The 25527-nt window shown below is 40.6% G+C and overlaps 1 protein-coding gene across 1 annotated transcript; it reads left to right on the top strand.

Annotated features, from left to right (window-relative positions):
- Positions 1-1374: 1374 nt before the first annotated feature.
- LOC121385056 (atrial natriuretic peptide receptor 3-like) lies at positions 1375-24590 on the top strand. The gene is made up of 8 exons (XM_041515592.1): positions 1375-1447; positions 8014-8139; positions 14462-14632; positions 15995-16132; positions 19323-19576; positions 20378-20474; positions 23871-24041; positions 24571-24590. The coding sequence occupies exons 1-8, from the start codon at positions 1375-1377 to the stop codon at positions 24588-24590; spliced, it is 1050 nt and encodes a 349-aa protein (XP_041371526.1).
- Positions 24591-25527: the final 937 nt, after the last annotated feature.

Below are 25527 nucleotides of genomic sequence, written 5' to 3'. Positions count from 1 at the left end.
ACCCGCTGTCGCCACTTCATGGGCTACTCTTTTCGATTAGCAGCAAGGGATCTTTTATATGCACCATCCCAGAGACAGGATAGTATATATCACGGCCTTTGTTACACCAGTTGTGGAGCACTGCCTGGAACGAGAAATAGCACAACGGGTCCACCGACGGGGATCGATCCTAGACCGAACGCGCCTCAAGCGAACGCTTTACCACTGGGCTACGTCCCGCCCCTCCCCGGGGAAAGGAATACACTGATTATACTGATGAAGGTATTTCATTACAATAATTATTATACTGATGATTATGATGATACGAATTTTATTTGTCCACACCCCTCCACCCCGCCCCCCCCAACCCCCCCCCCCACACACACACACCGGCCTCACCACTGATCTTTTCTCTAATGCTAGGCTCAGAATGTCAACTGTTACGACGAAGTTGGCCATCTCGACGGTTGTTGTAATTTCCCCCAACTCCCGACTTATGACGGCTACACTCAGATTAACAACTAATGGGTTAAACGACGAGAATCAGACTAGTAATTAGAAAACCGTTGAAGTCTTGAGAGCAGAACGTTGGCCAACTCTGTCGAGCCAGTTGATAGTCTGAACCTAGCAAAACATGCTAAACAAGTAAAACCTTTTTCACTGACAGGACATCACGTAAATTTGATTTACGAATTGTGTTATATTATTCACAAGGCGATGAAAAAATCATTCAATCGACTGAAATGCTTCCATCCAAAATCGCTCTGAAGGCAAACGTTATAAGCATGGGGCCTATTTTATAAACCCTTGCAACTTTGCGAACCCTTTCGTGCTAAGCAAAAATATATGCACGGTCTAAGCGACGTTTTTAAAAAAAAAAAAAAAAAAAAAAAAAAAAAAGAGCATTAGAGAGGTTTGTGAATTAAGCCCCTGGTTTCCATAAAATATTTACTGTAGGAAGATCAACGCAGATTTCAACTTTCCCCGATTCGTCGCCTCTCTGTTGTAGTTTGATACTGTTGCCATAGACATTTTGCTTTGGTCTGCGTCAATCTGCATTCGGTCGGCGACACGTTGAAGCATTTATGGAAACCAGGCAATAGCCATGCAATAAATTCCGTTTCCAAAGCAGCTGTAAGTTAAACAGTAATAGAATATTTCAGATGACGCGATAACTATTAACAAGATTAATTACATTACGCCATGATTCCTCATAAACCGATCTTCATCAAGACTACCAGAATTAATCAGCACACGTATTAAATTGTTACCAGGAAATAATATTTTAATCAATGAAAGCCACGTGACTCTAGTTATCTTTACGCGGTTACTCTTAATTTCAACTGTAAGCAGCAGACTTTCACAGTGACATCTCTTCAACGTCTCTTCTGCGAGATGTATCAATTCCGTGTTGGTGCGCTCAGGAAAAAGAAGGAAGATGGAAGCAAACTTTCACGAAAACTAACGGGTAATTAGGAGCGTTTAGTAGACCGAACGCTGCCAAGCGCAGGCGGTCTAGTGTTAGTTTTCTTTTCTTTTCTATCTTTTTTTCTTTTTTCATCTAACGTTAAAACAATTATGTATTATTATCTTAGTAAATAGGGTTTTTCTGGTGATTACATTGGTCCCGGTTTGAGTGCATCTGAAGTAATATTTCATTCCAGGCCAAATAATAATATGTATATGTATCCGTATGCAAAAGTCTGTTTTACATTTTGTCCTGGCGAACAAGATGTTCGATGGGGGGAGGGGGGGGGGGGGGGAGTTATATATTTGATTTTCAACTAAGGGTGTACATTAATTTCAGAGTTGTTGGAATAGTACTCTTGGCAACCTTGATCCGCGAATCCGCCCCCCCCCCCCCCCACTTCGGACCCATATCTAGAAAATATGTTATATTTGTAGCTACAAACAAAAGTGTGTGTATATTGTTCTCCTGTCATGCAGTATGGTATTGTTAACAGCAAAATGTGCAAGCAACATGTGACTGAAAACTAAAATGTTTTTTCCCCGCCTACGAGAGCTACGTTCAGTCATCCCGAGCAGAAAAACGTCAGCTAGACTGGTTTATGCGCTTCACGTTAAACCAAATGGCAACGTCGAGAACCAATCAAATAATTCGCGAACGTTAGCGAAACGTTCGCTGGCTGAACTTAGGCCAGCATAAGCGTAACAGACAGGGGATGGGGGGGGGGGGGGGAGCAACTGATCCCCTAGGGCTGGAGCGAAACCTCAAATTTTACTAATATTGAATGTTGCCACGAGGTTGTCGTCTGCTATAGCCAGGTGCCCTGAAATATATCCACTAAATTTTTTCTCGCATTGATAACATAAACACGTTTATTACCCATATGGTTAAAAATATCTTGGTACATATCAAAGTGATATTCCCACTAGAACGCCAAGTGGGATGTAACACGTTTAACGTCACACGACGACGTTATCAACTGGCGCACAACCTTACAGGAACGTCAACGAAACGAGATGAGTAATATAATTTAAGATAGATTATGAGTAATAAATAGGATATTAAACTCGCTATCATTTCGTATCATGTTTATGTCCCTCGTGAAATAATTTTAATTTTCACTCGCTAAAGCTCGTGACAATTGAAAATTATTTCACTCGGGACATAAACATGATACGAAATGGAAGCTCGTTTAATATCCTATAATTCTCGTCTGAATGAATTGAGGAATGAATGAATGTTTAACGACACCCCAGCACAAAAAAAAATACATCGGCTACTGGGTGTCAAACTATTGTAAATGAAAAGAAAAGAAGAAAAAAAAAGTGTATCAACAACGAAATAAACATCCCTAAACATAAAAGGACAGACCCTAATTTCACTTAAAGGGACATTACTGAGTTTGCTGCAATTTTTAAGATGTTATCGACTAATATATATTTTTTGACCATTGTAATTACATATCAAATATATTTTTCTGCATAAAATATTAGTCGCTATATATTAAACGTGTTTTTGATCGTTCTAATACTTGTACTAGGTTAAATTTCCTTTTATTTCCTGAAATATTGTGTTTTCGTACGTACGAAATTATTTGAAGACAAAATCCAGTTTGGGCTTCTTACAAATATTAAGACGACCAGAAACACATTGAATATACAGACACTGATATTCTAAACAAGAAAATATATTTAATATGTAAGTTTAATCGTAGAAATATTTTAATAGTCGGAAACATCTTACAATGGAGCAAACTCAGGAATGTCCCTTTAAGTTCAGTTAATCTACAAACCTGTAACACATTTGGATAAAGTTACAACTGAGTGAAATATGAGACTGTGACTTTGAAATGGTGAAATACCCTCTAAAAATAGACAAAAACACGACTCCTTAATTGTTACTTCTCAAACGCACGTGCGTTTCTAAAAATATGAGAAATGTATTTTGTGATATTAAAAACACCAGGATGACCAAAACCACTTCGAATGTGCGAAAATGGATAATCTAAAAAATAAAATCTAAGTACAGTATTATTTCAGTTATCAAAAACGTCTCTAAAAGTAAACAATATGCCTTAGTGTTTAAAAACTGGGGTATGTCCCTTTAAAGTTAAACACATTGTTAAGTAGGCCTATTGTGATTTATTTTTTACAAATATCACAGATAGGTAAAATTAAAAATTAGAATAAAATTCAGCACCACGAAGAAATTGCAACAAAAGTTCAGGATGGACTCAAAATGACTTCATAACATTTCTTCTTCCAGAGATTTTTTTTTCTTCTAGTTTCTCTCAAATTATTGCACTCCACCAAAATGTGGCGTAACGTCAGGAGTACACTGACAACGCTCACACTGAGGTCGAAGATCCTTCTTGAAGATAAATGAACGAGTCATGTATGCGGGAATGAGTGATTCGTGCTCAAGACTATTTCATACTTCCTGTCTGAATGTCACGAGGAAATTGACTACTATATTACCGGCATCGGTGGTGTCATGGTTAAGCTATCGGACATAAGGCTGGTAGGTACAGGGTTCGCAGCCCGGTACCGGCTCCCAACCAGAGCGAGTTTTAACGACTCAGTGGATAGGTGTAAGACCACTACACCCTCTTAACTCTCATTAACCACTAACCAACTAACAACTGTCCTGGACAGCTGAGATGTGTGCCCTGGACAGCGTGCTTGAACGTGAAAATAAGTAAAAGAAGAAGGACAGACAACTATATTTAGAGGAAACCTATTCATTACACACCCATGTACGAGATGACCCGTTATAGATGAATATCGTGTTCAACGTATGTTGTGAATAACTTTTGATTCTTGTGACTGGTTGTTCCACAGCGATGACCCGGTCACAAGAGCCATGCCATACAATAATATAAGAACGTCCACATAGAGAATAACTTGTTAAGGTCTATGATATCGGTTTTATTCGCCATTCGCCATTTCACCTGAGCAGGATAATGAATGAATGAATGAATGAATGTTTAACGACACCCCAGCACGAAAAATACATCGGCTATTGGGTGTCACACTATGGTAATGTAAACAAATAAGGTGATGATCAACATCAATTTATAAATTCAAGATTTAAATGAAAACAGTGTAAAGAACTGTGCAAACATACAAATATCATAGATAGATACTGACTTTTACTATAAAAAAAAATGTATGCTGTATTGACCATTCTCAAAGAGAATGTTACAGAATGTGAGCAGGATAAAGTCGATAACTTAAGACAGTAACCAGTTATTTTATATATACTGCAATCCACATAAAACGAAAACTTTCTGAACTGAACTCTTTTATTTCACAACTTTACTGTTCTCCAGAGTAGTATATGCACATGTGTTGAATGAATTGTCACTTACAATACCCATGCGTCAAAACAAAATAGATCTTTTATATAACTACTCAAAAGAATTTAAGGGTCAGACGATATTTTCGACATTATTTTCTGAATGTTAATTATATTAGCTAGACCGTAATGTCACGCATGGTATTGTTCCATTTTGACGAAAGTGGGTCTAAGCAACCCATAAATGAATTAAAATCCACTGTCATTGACACTGTCGACTAGTTCTAATGGCGAAAACATGCTTACATTTGCACGTAAATTAGGGCGAAAGCGAAAGGTCTGCTAAGTGGCCATAACTTGCTTTTTCACAAAGCGCTTCATTTGCACGCTTTGCACGTGTATTCCATGTTCCCAATGCTGAATTTCCGTATAATTGGAGCTTGCGTTCGTGTACGATGCACACTCCAAATTCGACAATGGTACGACTTCAACTGACTATCGAAGATCGAGGAAGGGCTATTGCTTGGCTTCAGGATGGCAATACGCAAAGAAATGTTGCCCTGAGACTTGGTGTCAGTCAGAGTGTCGTTGGCCGACTGTGGCAACGGTATCAAGCAACGAATTCTGTTCGAAATCGTCCACGTTCGGGAAGACCCCGAAGCACTACAAATAGAGAGGACCGCTACATCACCAACATGGCTCTACGTCAACGCACAACCACTGCACGCCGATTACGTGACAATCTGCGGACTGCGACTGGAACTCGAGTGTCTGATCAAACCATACGCAATCGTCTGAGAGCCAATAATCTACGCTGCCGTCGCCAGGCTGTTCGACCACCACTCCTACCACGTCACAGAACGGCCAGACGCCACTGGTGCACGCTACAACTGCGGTGGCAACGTGTTCAGTGGGGTCGAGTGATGTTCACTGATGAGTCTCCATTTCAACGACGGTCGGGTACGTTTCTACAGACGTCCTGGGGAGCGCTTCGCTGACGTTAACGTTTAGACAACGTCACCAGTTCGGTGGTGGCAGCGTCATGGTGTGGGGCGGCATCTCTATCCACCACAGGACCCCCCTCTATGTGGTGGATGGCAATCTGAATGGAATCCGCTATCTGAATGAGATTATCCGGCCGCTGGTTCTCCGAGGCCTTCAGCAGATTGGCGGCGGGGCAGTTCTGCAGGATGACAATGCCAGACCCCACCGCGCCAGGGTGGTAACGGACTTTCTCAGACAACAAGGTATCGCCAGGATGGATTGGCCAGCATATTCGCTTGACTTGGCCCCAATAGAGCACGCCTGGGACGAATTAGGCAGGAGAGTTCGGGATAACCATGCCCCTCCGGCCAACCTTCATGATCTGCGTCAACTTCTTATGGCAGAGTGGCAGGCCATTCCCCAAGAGTTCTTCAGACGTCTGATCAACAGCATGAGGCAACGATGTGTCGAGTGTATTCGCGCCAGGGGTGGATTCACACACTATTAAACGAATGTTCTAATGTGTAAAATCCATGTTTGACAACCTTCAACTTTGACAGCATGTCATGTGACTTTCTTGTATACAGTGACGTTTATTTGTGGTTTTTTGTAAATATGGAACAATAAATAACATTTTGGTGTAGTTTACATCATCAATCTAATACACTCTGAAACTTGTTTGGTTATAAATTTTTGACCCTTAAATTCTTTTGAGTAGTATATATATATATATATATATATATATATATATATATATATATATATATATATATATATATATATATATATATATTATAAAAGTGTAAGTAAAAGAACAAGTAATTTGGAGCAATACAACATCCATTTACTGATCATAACTATTGTAGAAGTAGTTCCGTCCCAAAAAGCTAAAGATTTGGTCAGTGACCGAAAATATAGAAATTAAATCTATAGTCCGTCCCACCCTCCTAAACAAATTGTTTTGTAAATAATTTGGCAGTAATAGGCAAACATGGATATAATCATTACAGCACTAATGTAAAATCGACTTTTTAAAAAATCGCGAATTTATAGTGTTATAATAAAAAAAATAAAATAAAATAAAAAGTTTCCGAATAAAGAAAAATGAGTATTTCGATGATTATTCCTAACAAAGTGAAGCAGTCTTCCCATTGTTACCCAACACAAAAATATACCGGAAATACAATTCGTGTTAGAGACCGGGGCAAATACAGTTACAGCCCTGTTATGACGTGTATGATGCGGACCGCTTGTAACATATTGCGACTAGTTGATTAATAATATAGGATACAGTGAAAAACAGTCAAATTGTTAACATATATCGGATATTGCTACTGTAGTAGTTAAACCATTAAAGACGTATTTTAAAAACATTTTAAACAAATTTTAACAAACATATGCGCCAAACAATTCAAATTTGTAACACATAACTGGCACAGAACTTTGCAATTTATTAAAATATATATATAACTTCAAGTGACTAATAATTTCATTAATATAAAATTCTGTGCAATAACAAATGAACTCTTTCTTCGTGAAATTAATACACGGAATAAGGGGAATTCCTATTCTTTAGTTCGGCTTTTTCCATGAAATACCGAATGAGGGAATTCTCACATTTTTAATATATTACAACAAACAATGATAAACAGTAAATAATATTTACTAGTTTAACCCCCAAACAAGTTTGTTTTCTTTAACGACACCACCAGAAAACACTAATTTAATAAACATCAGCTATTGGATGTCAAACATTTAATAATTTGACATATAGTCTTAGAGAGGAAGCCCGCTACATTTTTCCACTAGTAGCGAAGGATCTTTTATATGCACCATCCCACAAACAAGATAACAGATACCACAGCCTTTGATATATACCAGTCGTGGTGCACTGGCTAGAATGAGAAACAGCCCAATGGGCACACCGACATTTTCTTTTTGAATTCTTAATTACCCACGGGCGGAACGTAGCCCAGTGGTAATGCGTTCGCTTGAAGCGTGGTCGTTCTGGGATCGATCCCCGTCGGTGGGCCTATTGGGCTATTTCTCGCTCCATCCAGTGCACCACGACTGTATATCAAAGGCCGTGGTATGTGCTATCCTGTCTGGGATGGTGCATATAAAAGATCCCTTGTTACTAATGGAAACAAAATGTAGCGTGTTTCTTCTCTATGGTTATAATGTCGAAATTACCAAATGCCTGACATCCAACAGCTGATGATTAATAAATATATGTGCTCTAGCGGTGTCGTTAAAAATGCACACTTTAACATTTTGAACTTTAGTTATCCACCGAAAACAGAAGCGGTTCTTAATCACACGACCTCACGCTACAGTTACTCTCGAAGTCCCCGCAGACGGCACGCGTAAGCGGCCCGTCACCGGGTGCAGTCATTCGCGAAGACTACCAGGTAACCATAGTAACAAAAATGATTTCTTAATAGCATAATTCTGTAGGTAATGTTAGTAAATATATTTCATAATACTTGAGAATTACATTTAAAGAAGTGCAAACTTGTGTGTGTGTGTGTGTGTGTGTGTGTGTGCGTGTGTGTGTGCGTGCGTGTGTGTGTGTGCGTGTGTGTGTGTGTGTAATAGTTACACACCTCACATTCGATCGAATTATTGATTATTATTATAATTATAATTATTCATCCACTATATTATAGCAAATGGAAAGTAGTAAATAATGAAACGAAAATAATGTGGAGTCAATGTGAACCAGACGTCATATTATCAGTGGTCCTTAACCATATGTCTGACGCCATATAACCGTAAATAAAAAGGGGTTGAGTGCGTCGTTAAATAAAACATTTCTTTCTACTCTTCAAAAGAAGAAACGCAAAACCACATTGTCGTAACATTTGGAGAATTGATTTAATTATTGAATGGTGAGTCCGATAATTACCAAATGTTGCAGGATTGTTCACAATTGACTCTAGTCCATTGTGAGTAAGTGATAGGACACACCACCAAGGTCAAGGTCATCAGGAGTCAATACCGGGTGTGGCCTCCGCGTGTGTTGACAACTGCCTGGCACCGCCTGCCCATTGAAGCAACCAGAGTACGGATGACGTCCCGGGGGATGGTGGCCCACTCGGCCTGCAAGGCTGCTGCCAGCTCGGGCAGGGTCTGGGGCTGTGGTTGTCGCTGTCGGAGGCGTCGGTCCAACTCGTCCCATAGATGCTCAATTGGGTTCAAATCCGGTGATATCGATGGCCAAGGAAGGACATTAATGTTGTTGTTCTGTAGGAAAGCCGTTGTGAGACGTGCTGTGTGAGGCCTGGCGTTGTCATGTTGGAACACTGCGTTGGCGTTGGCCATAACTGGAACGATGTGTGGCCGGAGGATCAGGTCAATGTAGCCCTGTGCATTCTGGTTGCCCTGCACGTGGACCTGGTCAGTTCTGCCAGTGTGTGAGATGGCTGCCCACACCATGACACTACCCACGCCGAATCTGTCCACTTCCTGCACGCAGTTTGCCGCATATCGTTCACCACGACGCCTATACACGCGACATCTTCCATCATGACGTCGGAGCAGAAATCGGGACTCGTCACTGAACCACACCTGTCTCCATCGCAGTTGAGGCCATTGTCGATGAATCTGGCACCACTGCAGTCGGAGTCGACGGTGTTGTGGTGTTAAGATGACACCTCGAACTGGACGTCTGGCACGAATTCCTACCTCACGTAGGCGGTTCCGTACGGTCTGGTCGGATATCCTGCGCAAACCTGGTATTGCTGCGGCTGTGGAGGTGGGCAGTAGTCAATCGTTCCCGAAGGTGGCGTACCCGGATGTAGCGGTCCTGCCCGGGGGTAGTGACCCGTGGTCGACCGGATCTAGGGAGGTCACGTGTTGATCCATGCTACTGGTAACGGTCCCACAGTCTGGAGATGGTGCTTGGGGACACATGGAATGCCCTGGCAACGGCCGTTCTGGATTCGCCTGCGTCTAGTCGGCCGATGGCATTGTTTCTCTGCGGTTCACTGAGACGTGGCATGTCCTGGATTGTCAACTGTCGGCCAGATACAGAGGCCAGGCAAGCGAACACCCTGCACTTTTATACTGTCGGTGTTCATGTTGCACGTGCAGACAACGCACGTGCAGTGGTGACATGGTTTGCACGTGGCTGCGTTTTTGCGAATATTCACATTTTGGAACTTTATTGTACAGTAGCTGCGTTTTATCGAATGTAACCGTGGGAATGTGTTCGGGACATGCAATGACCTTATATTCACAAAGCATGAACCGGTAGGAAACATAAAATCGGAGTTATAACCCATTTGTACCCTTTTGCGTTTCTTTTTTTGAAGAGTATATTATCAAAAAACATAAAATAGAGGTAAATAACGTGTGATGTGAGGCAATGTCATAAAAGTCGTTTATGTCAATGCCACAGTAACACGATGACATACAACTCTGTAATTATGGCAAGCTATTAAGGGTTGTTGGTAAAACACTCTTGCATAGGTATTAATACATAATAGTTCACGATTGCATTACTACAGAGTTTTAAACTTTAAAATTCAATTATCTCAAAATCGTAGATTATCTCGCCTTCATGTAAAATTCTTTAATCTCATTAGTTGTTTGCCGTTGGACAAATCCCTTATACCCCTGTGGGCGGAGCCAATTCTCTTATACCCCGTCTGTAATTTCCAAGTTTCCAGCCACCCCAGTTAATGCTAAAGCAATAATTAGATTAAAAATAACATTGATAATCAATGAAGTACACTTAATTAATTTTATTTTTACTATAAAATACACTATTTCAATACTTTTAAAAGCTGCAATGTTGAACTCGGCCACCTAATTACGGCCGTGGTGTTATTGTATTAATGCGCGATTAGCAACATTTTTTTTTTTTTTTTTTTTTTTTTAATATTTTAATTTTTTTACTACATACATTTCTGATAAAACAAAGTTGTTGTTTTTATTAATATCTGTTTCAGACAATTTCGTATTACAAACATTTGAAGTTAAAAACTCGTTTATCGATGGAACTATTTTTCGTCACTGGCAAGTGGTTTCGTTCGCGTCCGCGTGGTATGGCTCCGTTAATAAATTGTTAACAATTATTGTCTGGCGTTATTTTGCTTATTTGGCTATATGGTTTAACATGTCGGCAAGATAAATTCGTTGTAGAAGCATATCTCGGGGTATATGGCTTTTTATGTACCCTCTGTGTGCTCTTTTACCTTCGGCTCGGGGTAAACGAACACACAGAGGGTACATAAAAAGCCATATACCCCTCGTGATGCATCTACAACTTATAATATGCGTTTAAAGAGTGTTCCATGATGCATCGTTTGGTGCATGGTCATAGGTTAATAGAAACTGGGAGAAATTTTGACCAAGTGTGGTAGGGGTTAAAAAAAACCCAACCCACTTAATAACGGGTATGACCACCTTTTGAATTGGCCACTGCAGTGCATTGCAGGCGCATAGAATTGACTAAAGTGTTGATTTCTGCCTGTGGAATATTGTTCCATTCCTGAATGAGCGCTTGACGAAGTTCGTTGACGTTAGCGGGTGGGTTGGGACGACGCCTCAATCGTCTGTCCAGACTATCCCAGACATGCTTGATGGGGTTGAGATCAGGACTTTTAGCGGGCCAGTCATCAATGAAATCAATGTTATTTGTCCTAAGTAAATGTACAGTGTCTCTAGCTGTATGAGAGGTGGCATTATCATGCTGAAAAATCGAGATGTTGGCGTTGTTATGGAACAGAGGAATGACGTGATGAGCGAGAATGTCATCGCGGTAAAGTTGAGCATTTAAATTGCCATCAATGACGACTAGTGGTGAACGATAACCATGGGCAATGGCTGCCCAGACCATGACACAACCCCCACCCCCAAAACGATCTCGTTCAAGAACACAACAGTCAGCATAGCATTCATTTCTCCTACGGTAGACGCGCACCCTGCTATCACCACGTTGTAAAGAAAATCTGGATTCATCCGAAAAAAGAACGGTATTCCAGCGTCGCCGTATCCAACGAGTGTGTACACGTGCCCAATTAAGACGATTTAGACGATGACGTTGCGTTAAAACGCATCCGACGTAAGGACGTCGTGCATGTAAACCGTTCTCCCGCAGACGATTACGAACAGTTTGCCCACTGATTCAGTTATTATGAAGCCTAGGTGTGTTAGCAGCAGTAGCAGTGGCAGTTTGGAATCGATTGCGCAAATGCGTGTTCATGATATAGCGGTCTTGACCACGCGTTGTAACACGCGGACGTCCACGACGTGGCAAGTCGTTGGTGCTTCCTGTCGTTCGAAATCTTACGCGAAGATTTCGTATCGCTCGACTAGAACTCCCAACATGCCTTGCAACGTCTTCTGTCGACATGCCAGTATCAAGCATGCCAATCGCCCGTTCGCGTAAATTATTGGGTATTCTTGGCATACTAAAAATGCTACAATGTAAAAAACGTTAATTTGTTTACAAATTTTGAAGCGTTTTCGTTCACTTGACAACAATGTCAGTAAGACAAGTAAAACAAATTGACCGAATCCTGATAATACAGCTCAAGGCTAATACTACCTATATAATTTCATTACACAATGAATTCTTTAACACAACAAATACTATATGTACAAATCGGAAGTTTCTTTTTTTGTTCAGAATATATATTTATTACCCAGCAGGCACTCATAACGGGGAAAATAAAAATCATAATTTCTCACTTAGAAATTATCATGCATTGGTCTAACGAACAATACTATTGGATAATTTGACGCTTACAAACCAATGACCTTGTCGGTACTAAATATGACGTCATCACGATTTGGCAAACGCACACAATGACGTCATGTAGTTTAAAGAGTTTTCATTTACGGTTGTCTGATTTTGATGTTAAATTTATAACAAAATGTCATTTTAATGCAGTTCATTAGATATTTTGTACCAGAATAAAGAGAACTTTTGTTTTTGAAAATTATCTATGAACGTCTGTTATAGAAATACTCAGAACAGTGAGTAAAGTGGCGTGTGTCGAAAATAAAGGCTTTTAGAGAAAAAAATAGCTCCGGTAATAAATAGAATAACAAACTCGGCACCAGTTATTATCAAATTTATGTCCCTCATGAAATAATTTTAATTTGTCACTCGCTAAAGCTCGTGACAACTGAAAATTATTTCACTCGGGACATAAATTTGATAATAACTGGTAACTCGTTTATTATCCTCTATTGATATATATATATATATATATATATATATATAAATATTGAGAGAGAGAGAGAGAGAGAGAGAGAGAGAGAGAGAGAGAGAGAGAGAGAGAGAGAGAGAGAGAGAGAGAGAGAGAGAGAGAGAGAGAGAGAGAGAGAGAGAGAGAGAGAGAGAGTATATTTGGAATAAAAATTGTATTCTGCAGCCCTCTGGTTCAATTTTAGTAGGGGGTCATAACTGTAGCAAGCGAAGTTTATAGGGGGAGACGAGACATGTCCCCTGGAAGTTTATAGGGGGAGACGAGACATGTCCCCTGGAAGTTTATAGGGGGAGACGTGACATGTCCCCTGGAAAATATATTGGAAAAAAATGAAGAAAATATGCGTTTGATCCGTCTTCATTGTCCCGGATTCCCTTTTGCCCTCTCCACTCACCAAGCCTCTGGCGTAGCCAGGATTTTATATTGGGGTGGGAGGTGTGTGTGTGTGTGTGGGAGGTGGGGGGGGGGGCAACCCACACTATGTATGTATGTATGTATGATTTTATAAAATTAATACTCACCTCCACCCCCGCCCGCCTACTCACTGCACCTACTCACCTCCAAGAGAAAGGCGATCTAAATATTTTGCTTTTTAATTTTACTCAGACATTTATAGCTGGTATTGAAAACGTGTGGCACCATGTTTTAACCATTTCTCAACCGAAATAGTGCAACAAATGGACATACAAACCAAAAGTGTATAACCTACTGTAATCACTAAATCCGGATTGAAGTATTTGTAGCATTATTAACAAAATAAATCTTACAAATACAACATAAAAAATATTGCCCGCCATTTTAAATTTGCTAGAGGGATTCCCTGCACTAACAAGAATGTAGCTCATAATTCCAATCTTAGTAGAAACTGCTTTTAAAGTGACAGACCCTAGTTTTTAAAAACTACAACATATATATCACTATTAGAGTTATTTTTGACATTTAAAATCACACTTTACTTTCATTTTGTTCAAATTATTCATTTTCGTACAAACAAACACATTTCAGCAAACAAAATCAACGAGAAAGGCCTTAGATTACAGTTATCTTCCCATTTGGTTGTCCGGAAATCTGTCCGCGCAAGTAGTCTGTGGTTTGACTGTGATTATTTCATGGCAGACAGCTATGAAGTGGCAACTATTAGACTGAAGTTGACACGGGAGACCATGTAGTTTGTAAATATGAGTAACTTGTTGACATTGAAGACTTGTTTGTGGTAATTCCGGCCCATGCAAAAGTAATGCTTTATTGTGTAAAATGGGTGTACTCCGGCCAGGTTTAGAGGGTGTGTTTGTTTAAACAAATATGCTGGGAGAAAGAGCTGGACAACAGGGGTTGTCCTTTTCAGGGTATGTGTCCCCCAGGCAGGCAAAGGTACATACCAAAATCAACGAGCCTGCTGATATTAATAAAAATGTTAAAGCCACTAAGGCTATATAGAAATATATAGTGAAATTAATTGTGGTCTGTGGCCAGCAACAACAAAATGATATGTTGTTGTTTGTTGTTGCAGTTATGTTGCTACTGACTTTGTTGGCGCTCCAGCTGCCATGCGCTTCAACCCTGACTTACACGATGGCGGTTCTCGTGCCCCTGACAGGGCCCCGCAGAATGGGCCTCATTGAGGTGGAAGCCGCCCTCAATGTCACCCTCACCAAGCTGGAGCTAGACCCGTCGTTGGCAAGTAATGGAAATAGTTTTCTTTCTTCTTTTCTCCAATTTTTTTTATATATCCTATTTTTATAACCGGAGTATTTTTTAAAAGTACATTAAAACGAAATATGTACAGTCATGTGGAGAGAGAGAGAGAGAGAGAGAGAGAGAGAGAGAGAGAGAGAGAGAGAGAGAGAGAGAGAGAGAGCGAGAGAGAGAGGATGGAGAGAGAGAGAGAGAGAGAGAGAGAGAGAGAGAGAGAGAGAGAGAGAGAGAGAGAGAAAGAGAGAGAGAGAGGCAGACAGACACAGACAGAGAGAGAGAGAGAGAGAGAGAGAGAGAGAGAGAGAGAGAGAGAGAGAGAGAGAGAGAGAGAGAGAGAGAGAGAGAAAGAAAGAGGGAGAAAAAGAGAGAATGGAGACAGGCAGAATGAGAGAGACAGCCTGGAAGAGGCAGAGAGAGAGATAGAGAGTTAGAGACAGGTACAGTCGTTGTATGAGCTATTCTGTTTGTGGGATGGTACATATAATTATAAAAGATAACATCCCACTAATGGAAAATTGTAACGGGTTTCCTGTCAAAGAGCATATATCACAATTTCCAAATGTTTGACATCGAATAGCCGATGTTTAATAAATAAATGTCATCTAGTGGAGTCAAATAAACTTAAACTTTAACTATTTCTTTTGACAGTGGTACAATGCCCGTCGATGGGCTCATTGGGCTATTTCTCATTCCAGCCAGTGCTCCACAACTTGTTTAACAAAGGCCGTGGTATGTACTATCCTGTCTGTGGGACGGTGCATATAAAAGATCCCTTGCTGCTAATCGAAAAGAGTAGCCCATGAAGTTCCCTTTCTCATATATGTGTGGTCCTTATCCATATGTCCGATATGTCCGACGTTAAAGGAGACCGGACACCAAAAGACATGTAGTGTGTAATGGATTAAGTTAGCGTCAAAGACTGCATTAATCTAACGCCCGGCTCGCTGCGAGGCACCGGTCAGCTGCGCGTCTTAGGTTTGGGGTAAAAACACAAACTGGACACAATTCTTTGTCACTCGAATCGCTAAGTTCGTCCATGCTGCTTGGTAGTTTCTTTAGTTTTCCTCTCATCGATGACGTCACGGGTCTAGCTCATCAATTGTCGACAGTTTCCGGCAAACATCGGAAATCGGCGAAAAAAACACCCAACCAAGACTGGCACGCTTAACTTAGTCAATAAGGGGAGCGCAGTAGTTGCGTGTTGTGGTTTATGACGGCAAACAATTCATTACGCCGTATATATGGTTTGGTGTCCTGTCTCCTTTAAATAACCGTAAATAAATTGTGTTGAGTGCGTCATTAAATAAAATATTTCCTTCCTACCGTCTTTCTGTTGGTGTGTTTTCAGAGTTGATGCGGTCAGGCCACACGTTTGCGTTCATGATTAACGACACCCGGTGTGATCGGGGAACTGGTCTTTACGAGTTCGTCGAAATGGTTACACACCAGATGAGGAACGCATCAAATGCAATCCATGCTGTAATAGGTAATTTCTCATTTCAATCGATATACATGTAAATGTTTATATATCCAAAGGGCGGGACGTAGCCCAGTGGTAAAGCGCTCGCGTGATGCGCGGTCGGTTTGTGATCGATACCCGTAGGTAGGCCCATTGGGCTATTTTTCGTTCCAGCCAGTGCACCACGACTGATATATCAAAGGCTGTGGTGTTTGCTATCCTGTCTGTTGGATGGTGCACATAACAGATATCTTGCTACGAATGGAAAACATGCAGCAGGTTTCCACTCTGAGACTATATGTCAAACATGACCAAATCTTTGACATCCAATAGCCGATGATTAATATATCAATGTGCTCTAGTGGTGTCGTTAAACAAAACAAACTTTAAGCTTATATCCTATTAAGGTTCAAGCACGCTAACATTGGCACGCAACTCCATGATTTTTAAAATTATTATTATTATGTTGTTGTTGGGGGTTTTTTTTTTTTTGGGGGGGGTGGGAGGGGTGTGTGGGTGGGGGAGGGTAGTGATTAGCTATTAGTACAGGGAGTCGAAATTGGCTGACATTCCAGGCGGATATTCCGTCCGATTAGCTACAAATTCTGGCGCCCCGAATCAGAACCTGCCCGTACATTTCATTCATTTCAAATTCCTGCTTACATCCAATTAAGGTTCAAGCACGCTGTCCTGGGCACACACCTCAGCTATCTGGGCTGTCTCTCCAGGACAGTGGGTTAGTTGTTTGTAGTTAGTGGGAGAGAAGAGCGTATACTGGTTTTACACCTACCCACTGAGTCGTTAAAACTTAGGGACGGTCCATAAATGTCAATGGTTTTCATAATCCTAACAATGTTAGGATTGGGTTTGACCCCTCCCTCACCCCCCCCCCTTCCCTAATCCTAACATAAAAACATTGATATAATGTGTACGAAACATTGACCTTCGATGGACCGATGTTTTACCTGAAAAGCAATCCCCCCCCCCCCCCCTTCCGAACATTGTTCGGATTGTGAAACACATCGATATTTATGGACCGTCCCTTACTCTGGTTCGGAGCCGGTACCGGGCTGCGAACCTTGTACCTACCAGCCTTATGTCCGATGGCTTGACGGTGGGGGGGGGGGGGGGGGGGGGGGATTTGGGGGGGGGGCGGATGTTTCGAACGGGAGGAAATAAACCGGCGAAACCAACTGAAATGTCCACAGGAGTTAGTTCCCTTTATTTGAATTGTCTATCAAATATTCGGTGAAACGTTTCAGCAACAATGAATACATTTAGTATGTCAAATAATGTATTATATACCGTATACATGTAGCAGGTGGGAGGGTTAATCCCGTTAAATGACCTATGAACCATAAGAGTGCTTTAATAGTTTTTAGTGCTGTTCTGGTAGGTGTGAAGTTGCCTTGATAACTGTATACTCAGTCGTGCTGTTTAATCGGCCTCGGTGGCGTCGTGGTTAGGCCATTGGTCTACAGGCTGGTAGGTACTGGGTTCGGATCCCAGTCGAGACATGGGATTTTTAATCCAGATACCGACTCCAAACCCTGAGTGAGTGCTCCGCAAGGCTCAATGGGTAGGTGTAAACCACTTGCACCGATCAGTGGTCAATAACTGGTTCAACAAAGGCCATGGTTTGTGCTATCCTGCTTGTGGGAAGCGCAAATAAAATATCCCTTGCTGCTAATCGGAAAGAGTAGCCCATGTAGTGGCGACAGCGGGTTTCCTCTCAAAATCTGTGTGGTCCTTAATTATATGTCTGACGCCATATAACCGTAAATAAAATGTGTTGAGTGCGTCGTTAAATAAAACATTTCTTTCTTTCTTTCGTGCTGTTTAATCCTTCCGAGTTTAAAGGGACATTCCCGAGTTTGCTGCAATTTATAAGATACTATCGACTAACAGAGATGTTTTGACGACTGTAATTACATATCAAATATATGTTTGTGCATAAAATATTAGTGGCTGTATATTAAATGTGTTTCTGATCGTTCTGATATTTGTATATTAAATTTCATTTTATTTCCTAAAAAGTATTTTTTCGTACGTACGAAATTATTTGAAGACAAAATCTTGTTTAGGCTTCTTACAAATATTAAGACGACCAGAAACACATTGAATATACAGACACTGACATTCTAAACAAGAAAATATATTTAATATGTAAGTTTAATCGTAGAAATATTTTAATATTCGGAAACATCTTACAGTGCAGCAAACTCAGGAATGTCCCTTTAATGTTAAATTATGAATATTGCTCTGTCTACCTCTTTGGATGATCATGGTGTTGGATATTTTAATATTTATTTGGAGGTGCCAGCGTTTACAATAATCTCCTAGTGTGTTAAGACTGTTGGCAATCTGATTAAAATTAGCTCTACTGGTCTCACCGGTAGATCTAACAGCATTGCGTGGACTCTCATGTCCAGGTGACATTTCATCTATAAATAATAATTTAAATATCGACCAATTACACTTCGCCTTTTATAGCGTTATTCGGGAGCATGCAAATTTTCGGGCGAGACTATTTATGCAATAGGCGAACCTGTTGGTCTATTTCAACATTGAAAAAACAGTGTCGGGGGGGGGGGGGGGGGGGTGCAGTAATAAACTCCGGATTGTATACTAGTATAAACAGATTTTATGGCTATACCATCACGGTTGTTTTTTTGTTTTTTTCGTCTTGAAACGAATTTTACCGGCCTCGGTGGTGTCGTAGTTAGGCCATTGGTCTACAGGCTGGGTTCGGATCCCAGTCGAGGCATGGGATTTTTAATCCAGATACCGACTCCAAACCCTGAGTGAGTGCTCCGCAAGGCTTAATGGGTAGGTGTAAACCACTTGCACCGACCAGTGATCCATAACTGGTTCAACAAAGTTGCAAGTGTCTGCGGTGGCCTTAAGAAAACGTTCCCATACAAAATAACGTCATCAGATATGACGTCCCCTGACGACGTAATTTTCACATTCATCGAGAAATGAACAAACTCCGGTTGCTACGTCTGGCCCCTGCTTATAAACCTTAAAGTCTAGACTTTAATAAAGTCCAGACTTTAACATCATGGCAACGCCATTCAAATAGCATTACGTTAAAGTTTGGACTTTATTAAAGTCTATACTTTAAATTTTATAAGCACGGGCCCTGGATCAATGGGATGACGTTATGTTTTAATGAGTTTAACAGAAATTTAATTATTGATAATTACTGTTCCAGGTCCATCGTGCGACAACGTTTGCGAATCAGTTGGCTTGCTGGCCAGTAGATGGCGTATTCCAGTCATCAGCTTCGGCTGTTGGAGCGACGAGCTGACCAATCGTGAGGACTATGGAACTCTAGTGCGCACGACCGGAAGTTTTAACGAGATAGGCGTTTTCTTCATGAGCATTATGCAAGTCTACAGGTGGAAACGCGTTACCTTGGTTACCGGTCTGCAGGCGGCGTGGATGAAAGCTGTGGCCTCGCTGACGGTAACGTTTTCTTGTTTTGTTTAACAACACCACTAGAATACATTGATTCACTGGATGTCAAGCATTTGGTAATTTTGACATAGTTTTAGATAGGAAACCCGCTACATTTTCCCATTAGTAAGGCCATGAGAATGAAAGTTATAGATTTGCGTCCACCGCCCGCATGCCGTGAAAGGTACTGCTGAAACGTTTCATTATTTACAAAATGTTTCATTATTTGCACAAAACAGGCACAAACGTTAATAGTGGTAATGTCTACGAGGTCCTTCGTGCCATCTCTGTCATAAATTCTGAAGTGTAGCCCAGTAGAGCATTGAATCCTCAAGAAGGAAGCAGTATATTCCAAACATTGACGAAAATTGCCGAACTCTTGATGTGTCGACCACATTTGGACTTGAATCTACTATGGAAATAATAGATCAATAAAAATAATGAAAAATGAAAAAAAGCCTCATATGTTTTTAAAATTGTTCGGACGCAAATCTATAACTTTCATTCTCTTGGCCTAACAAGTTGTGTTCATCAATATACAACTATAAAATTGAAACAGCTGTAAATGGAAATGAAAACATTTATCATGTCATCTCCTGGTTTTGTCTAGTTAAAGGCGCAGAACCTAGTTTCAACCCGTGAATATGGACACTAAGTTTGGTTAATCTACAAGTCTGAGTTACAACTGAGTGATTCAAGAGTCTGTGGACAAAAACTCGACTCCATAACTGTTACTTCTCAGATGCACGTGCGTTTTTAAAAATATGAAAACCAGGGTCTGTTTAATCTTTAAAACATTCTACTTTTCAGCTGGAATTTATGAATGTTGGTATGGTTGTTCGGAGGATGGTTTTAGAAACGTCAAAGCTCAACGAACTGCTGCCCAATGAAGCCAAACAAACACGAGGTTAGTGTGGCATTTGAATAAAACGTTTGTTTTGTTTAACGACACCACCAGAGCACATTGATTAATTAATCACCGGCTATTGGATGTCAAACATTTAGTAATTGTGACATGTAGTTTGTAGGGGAAACCTGCTACATTTTTTAATGTAGCACGCGATCTTTTATATGCATTTTCCCACAGACAGGAAAGTACATACCACAGCCTTTGTCCAGTTGTGGTGCACTGGTTGGAATGGGAAAACCCAATCAGTTGAATGGATCCACCGAGGTGGTTCGATCCTGCGACGCAAACACTTCAAACAAGCGAGCACTCAGTTGACTGAGCCAAATCCCGCCCGCTGGTATTTCAAATAAACGTAGCCAAGGTTAATATCCGATTTTCAACCAGATAGTTGAAACATTCTCATCTGTCTGTATCTCCATTCCGATATTTTTTACCGGCCTCGGTGGCGTCGTGGTTAGGCCATCGGTCTACAGGCTGGTAGGTACTGGGTTCGGATCCCAGTCGAGGCATGGGATTTTTAATCCAGATACCGACTCTAAACCCTGAGCGAGTGCTCCACAAGGCTCAATGGGTAGGTGTAAACCACTTGCACGGACCAGTGATCCATAACTGGTTCAACAAAGGCCATGGTTTGTGCTATCCTGCCTGTGGGAAGCGCAAATAAAAGATCCCTTGCTGCTAATCGGAAAGAGTAGCCCATGTAGTGGCGACAGCGGGTTTCCTCTCAAAAACTCTGTGTGGTCCTTAGCCATATGTCTGACGCCATATAACCGTAAATAAAATGTGTTGAGTGCGTCGTTAAATAAAACATTTCTTTCTTTCCATTCCGATATTAAGGCTGATAGGTGAAACATGTTCATCTCCATTTCAGTATTCGCGTTGATAGTTCAAATATTCCTGTCTCCTAACTTTCAGTATTAGGGGCGAGATGTAGCCCAGTGGTAAAGCGCTCGCTCGATGCGTGGTCGGTCTGGGATCGATCCCCGTCCATGGGCCCATTAGGCTATTTCTCGTTCCAGCCAGTGCACCACGACTAGTATATCAAAGGCCGTGGTATGTGTTATCCTGTCTGTGGGATGATGCATATAAAAGATCTGTTGCTGCTAATACAGCGGGTTTCGTCTCTCAATATCTGTGTGGTCCTTAACCATATGTCCGACGCCATATAACCGTAAATAAAATGTGTTTAGTGTGTCGTTAAATAAAACATTTCCTTCCTTCCCTTTCAGTATTGGTGTTGATAGTTGAAACATTTTCTCCATTTCACTGTCTGTGTTGATATTTAACATATTCTCATTTCGGTATTCGTGTTGCTAGTTGAAATATTCTCATCTCCATTTCAAGGTTTGTGTTCATAGTTGAAACATTCTCATATCCATTTCAGTGTTTGCATTGATAGCTGAAATATTCTCATATCCATTTCAGTATTCGTGTTGATAGTTGAAACATTCTCATCTACATTTCGGTATTCATGTTGATAGTTGAAACATTCTCATCTACATTTCGGTATTCATGTTGATAGTTGAAACATTCTCATCTCCATTTCGGTATTCATGTTGATAGTTGAAACATTCTCATCTACATTTCAGTATTCATGTTGATAGTTGAAACATTCTCATCTACATTTCGGTATTCGTGTTGATAGTTGAAACATTCTCATCTACATTTCGGTATTCGTGTTGATAGTTGAAACATTCTCATCTACATTTCGGTATTCATGTTGATAGTTGAAACATTCTCATCTCCATTTCAGTGTTTGTGTTGATAGTTCAAACATTCTCATCTACATTTCAGTATTCGTGTTGATAATTGAAACATTCCCAACTTCTTTTCAGTATTCGTGTTGATAGATGAAACATTCTCATCTCCATTTCAGTATTCGTTTGGATAGATGAAACATTTTCATCTCCAGTTCATTATCCGTGCTGATAGTTGAAACATACTCATCTTGATTTCAGTATTTGTGTTCATAATTAAAACATTCTTATCTCCATTTCAGTGTTTGTGTTTGTGACGGAACATGCTCTTAATTTTGTTTTCGCCTGTGGCGATATTAATTGTGTTAGACGGCCGTGTGCAGTTCCATTATGCACTTAGCACAGGTGGGCAACTTGTTACGTAATACCTCCGCGCGACGGTCGTCGAGCTGTACTTTCCAATACACACCCAGCCCAGGTGCGGAGGCCATGTGGCCAGTAGTTACGTAATACCTCCGCGCGACCATGGAATCTCTAGCGAAGTGGCGACAGCCAGTCTGGTCATCTAAGAGAAAGATATGCCGTCTTGGTCGCTGTGGAAATTCACTTGATAGGGGGAGGACCGCCTTGTATCCCCAGGCGAGGTTCGGATTTTTAATAAATAGCTAGGGTTTTAGAGATATCGGGGAGAAACATAAGGAAGGCTCCAGGGGATCGCTGTCCGTCCGGACTGGTAAATAATTTTATTTCTGCTCTGTTGTATAACCTTGATGTGATTGATGTGACTTTAAATATTTTAATACTGTATTATACCAATATTATTTAGACGGTGCTGCCGGTCATCTGACGCAGTATACTGTAGGCTCACCGTTCTGATATATATATATATATATATATATATATATATATATATATATATAAAGATTATCCAGTCATCCTAGAGGACCTAGGTAAACTGTCGGTTATTGTCTTTATTGTGATAGGTACCAGTATTAATTCTGTTACAAGGTTACTGAATGAGTAGTAAGGGTTAATTAAAAATTAACCAGTTAGGAATAGAGTTGTAATTCCTTTATTAATTAAGTTCCCCTGGAAGCGTTTCTCAATTATCACACGTTACTGAACGAGTAGATTAACCAGTTAGGAATAGAGTTGTAATTCCTTTATTAATTAAGTTCTCCTGGAGATTAACTAATTAAGTGATCAGTTCTGGGTTGTTATTATTTGTTGTTGTTAATTAACTACTGCGGCAGTACATTTGTCAGCGTAGGTTAATACAGATTCCAAAGTGTATTGTGTTTTTGTTGTGTTTTCTAGTGAACTAAACGTGCTATAATAAATATGTACTTTATATAAGATCTTATCTCTGATCATACCTAGACGAGCCAGCGGGTATAACCGCCCGTTACAGAGAGATCTAATAGATATACAGTTAGGAGAGATATTTTGATAATCGTCTTTCATTCAGTTAAGGGTATTATAGGATCCCCGTGACAGTGTTCATAGTTGAAACATTCTCATCTCCATTTCCGTATTCGTGTTCATAGCTGAAACATTCTCATATCCATTTCAATGTTTGTATTGATAATTAAAAGATATTCATCTCCATTTCAGGGTTTGTGTTGATAGTTGAAACATTCTCATCTCCATTTCAGTATTTGTGTTGCTAGTTGAAATATTCTCATTTCTATTTCAGTATTTGTGTTGTGTGCCTACGGTCAGGACATCATTCACTTCATGCTGGCAGCTCACAGAAACGGACTGATGAATGGGGAGTACGCGTTCGTGGCTCTAGATTATGCCAACATGGCTAAGCGAATCCCAGACTCATACAACTCAAGCATTCCCTTCGGCGAAGTCTTTGGAGGTAATTCTATGTCTTCCCACATTTCATTTCAACTTATTTTCGTGCTTATATCCAATTAAGGTTCAGGCACGCTGTCCTGGGCACACACACACACACACACACACACACACACACACACACACAAACACACACACACAAACACACACACACACACCTCAGCTATCTGGGCTGTCTGTCCAGGACAGTGGGTTATAGTTGTTAATTGTTAGTGGTTAGTGAGAGAGAAGAGGGTGTACGTAGTGGCCTTACATCTAGCAACTGTCATTAAAACTCACTCTGGGTGGGAATTGGTACCGAATTGTGAACTCTGTACCTGCCAGCCTGTAGTCCGATGACTTAACCACAACACCTCCGAGGCCGGTGTTTTCCCACAGAAAAGATCCCACAAAACAAAACAAATAAAAAAACAAACAACAAATCAGTAATAAAAGCAAACAAACATTATATAAAACCCCTACCCCCAAACCCCTAAAGAGAGGCTTGTTTTTGAGTAGGCCTGTCAACTTGATGTTTCTCTTTTTAATGACAGGAAGATTAAATCTTGAATAGACCTGTTCTTGTCATATTTCTCCGTAATCACAGAATGGTGAATCTTGGATATGCACGTTCTTGTCAATTTGATGTTTCTCTTTTTAATCACAGAATGGTGAATCTTATATATGCACGTTCTCGTCAACTTGATGTTTTTCCTTTTAATCATAGAATGGTGAATCTTGGATATGCACGTTCTTGTCAACTTGATGTTTTTCCTTTTAATCATAGAATGGTGAATCTTGGATATGCACGTTCTTGTCAACGTGATGTTTCTCTTTTTAATCACAGAATGGTGAATCTTGGATATGCACGTTCTTGTCAACGTGATGTTTCTCTTTTTAATCACAGAATGGTATTTGCTTCTGATCACACTAGCATTCTTGTCCATCTCACACCTTCACACACTATGGGGTCACTACAGCTTTAACACAACACTAGCAGTCCATCTCACACCTTCACACACTATGAGGTGCTACACCTTTAACACAACACTAGCAGTCCATCTCACACCTTCACACACTATGAGGTGCTACACCTTTAACACAACACTAGCAGTCCATCTCACACCTTCACACACTATGGGGTACTACAGCTTTAACACAACACTAGCAGTCCATCTCACACCTTCACACACTATGAGGTGCTACACCTTTAACACAACACTAGCAGTCCATCTCACACCTTCACACACTATGAGGTGCTACACCTTTAACACAACACTAGCAGTCCATCTCACACCTTCACACACTATGGGGTACTACAGCTTTAACACAACACTAGCAGTCCATCTCACACCTTCACACACTATGAGGTGCTACAGCTTTAACACAACACTAGCAGTCCATCTCACACCTTTACACACTATGAGGTACTATATCTATGAAACAACACTAGCAGTCCATCTCACACCTTCACACACTATGAGGTGCTACACCTTTAACACAACACTAGC

Source organism: Gigantopelta aegis, chromosome 11 (assembly GCF_016097555.1).
Source record: "Gigantopelta aegis isolate Gae_Host chromosome 11, Gae_host_genome, whole genome shotgun sequence".
NCBI classification, from domain to species: domain Eukaryota; kingdom Metazoa; phylum Mollusca; class Gastropoda; order Neomphalida; family Peltospiridae; genus Gigantopelta; species Gigantopelta aegis.
This window is presented reverse-complemented; position numbering and strand designations above follow the sequence as displayed.

Coding starts and splice junctions, on each gene's coding strand:
- LOC121385056 (XM_041515592.1), top strand. CDS start 1,375: ATGTATCAATTCCGTGTTGGTGCGCTCAGGAAAAAGAAGGAAGATGGA. Junction 1,448..8,013: donor ACTTTCACGAAAACTAACGG/GTAATTAGGAGC, acceptor TTTGAACTTTAG/TTATCCACCGAAAACAGAAG. Junction 24,042..24,570: donor CTTCGGCGAAGTCTTTGGAG/GTAATTCTATGT, acceptor TTTTAATGACAG/GAAGATTAAATCTTGAATAG.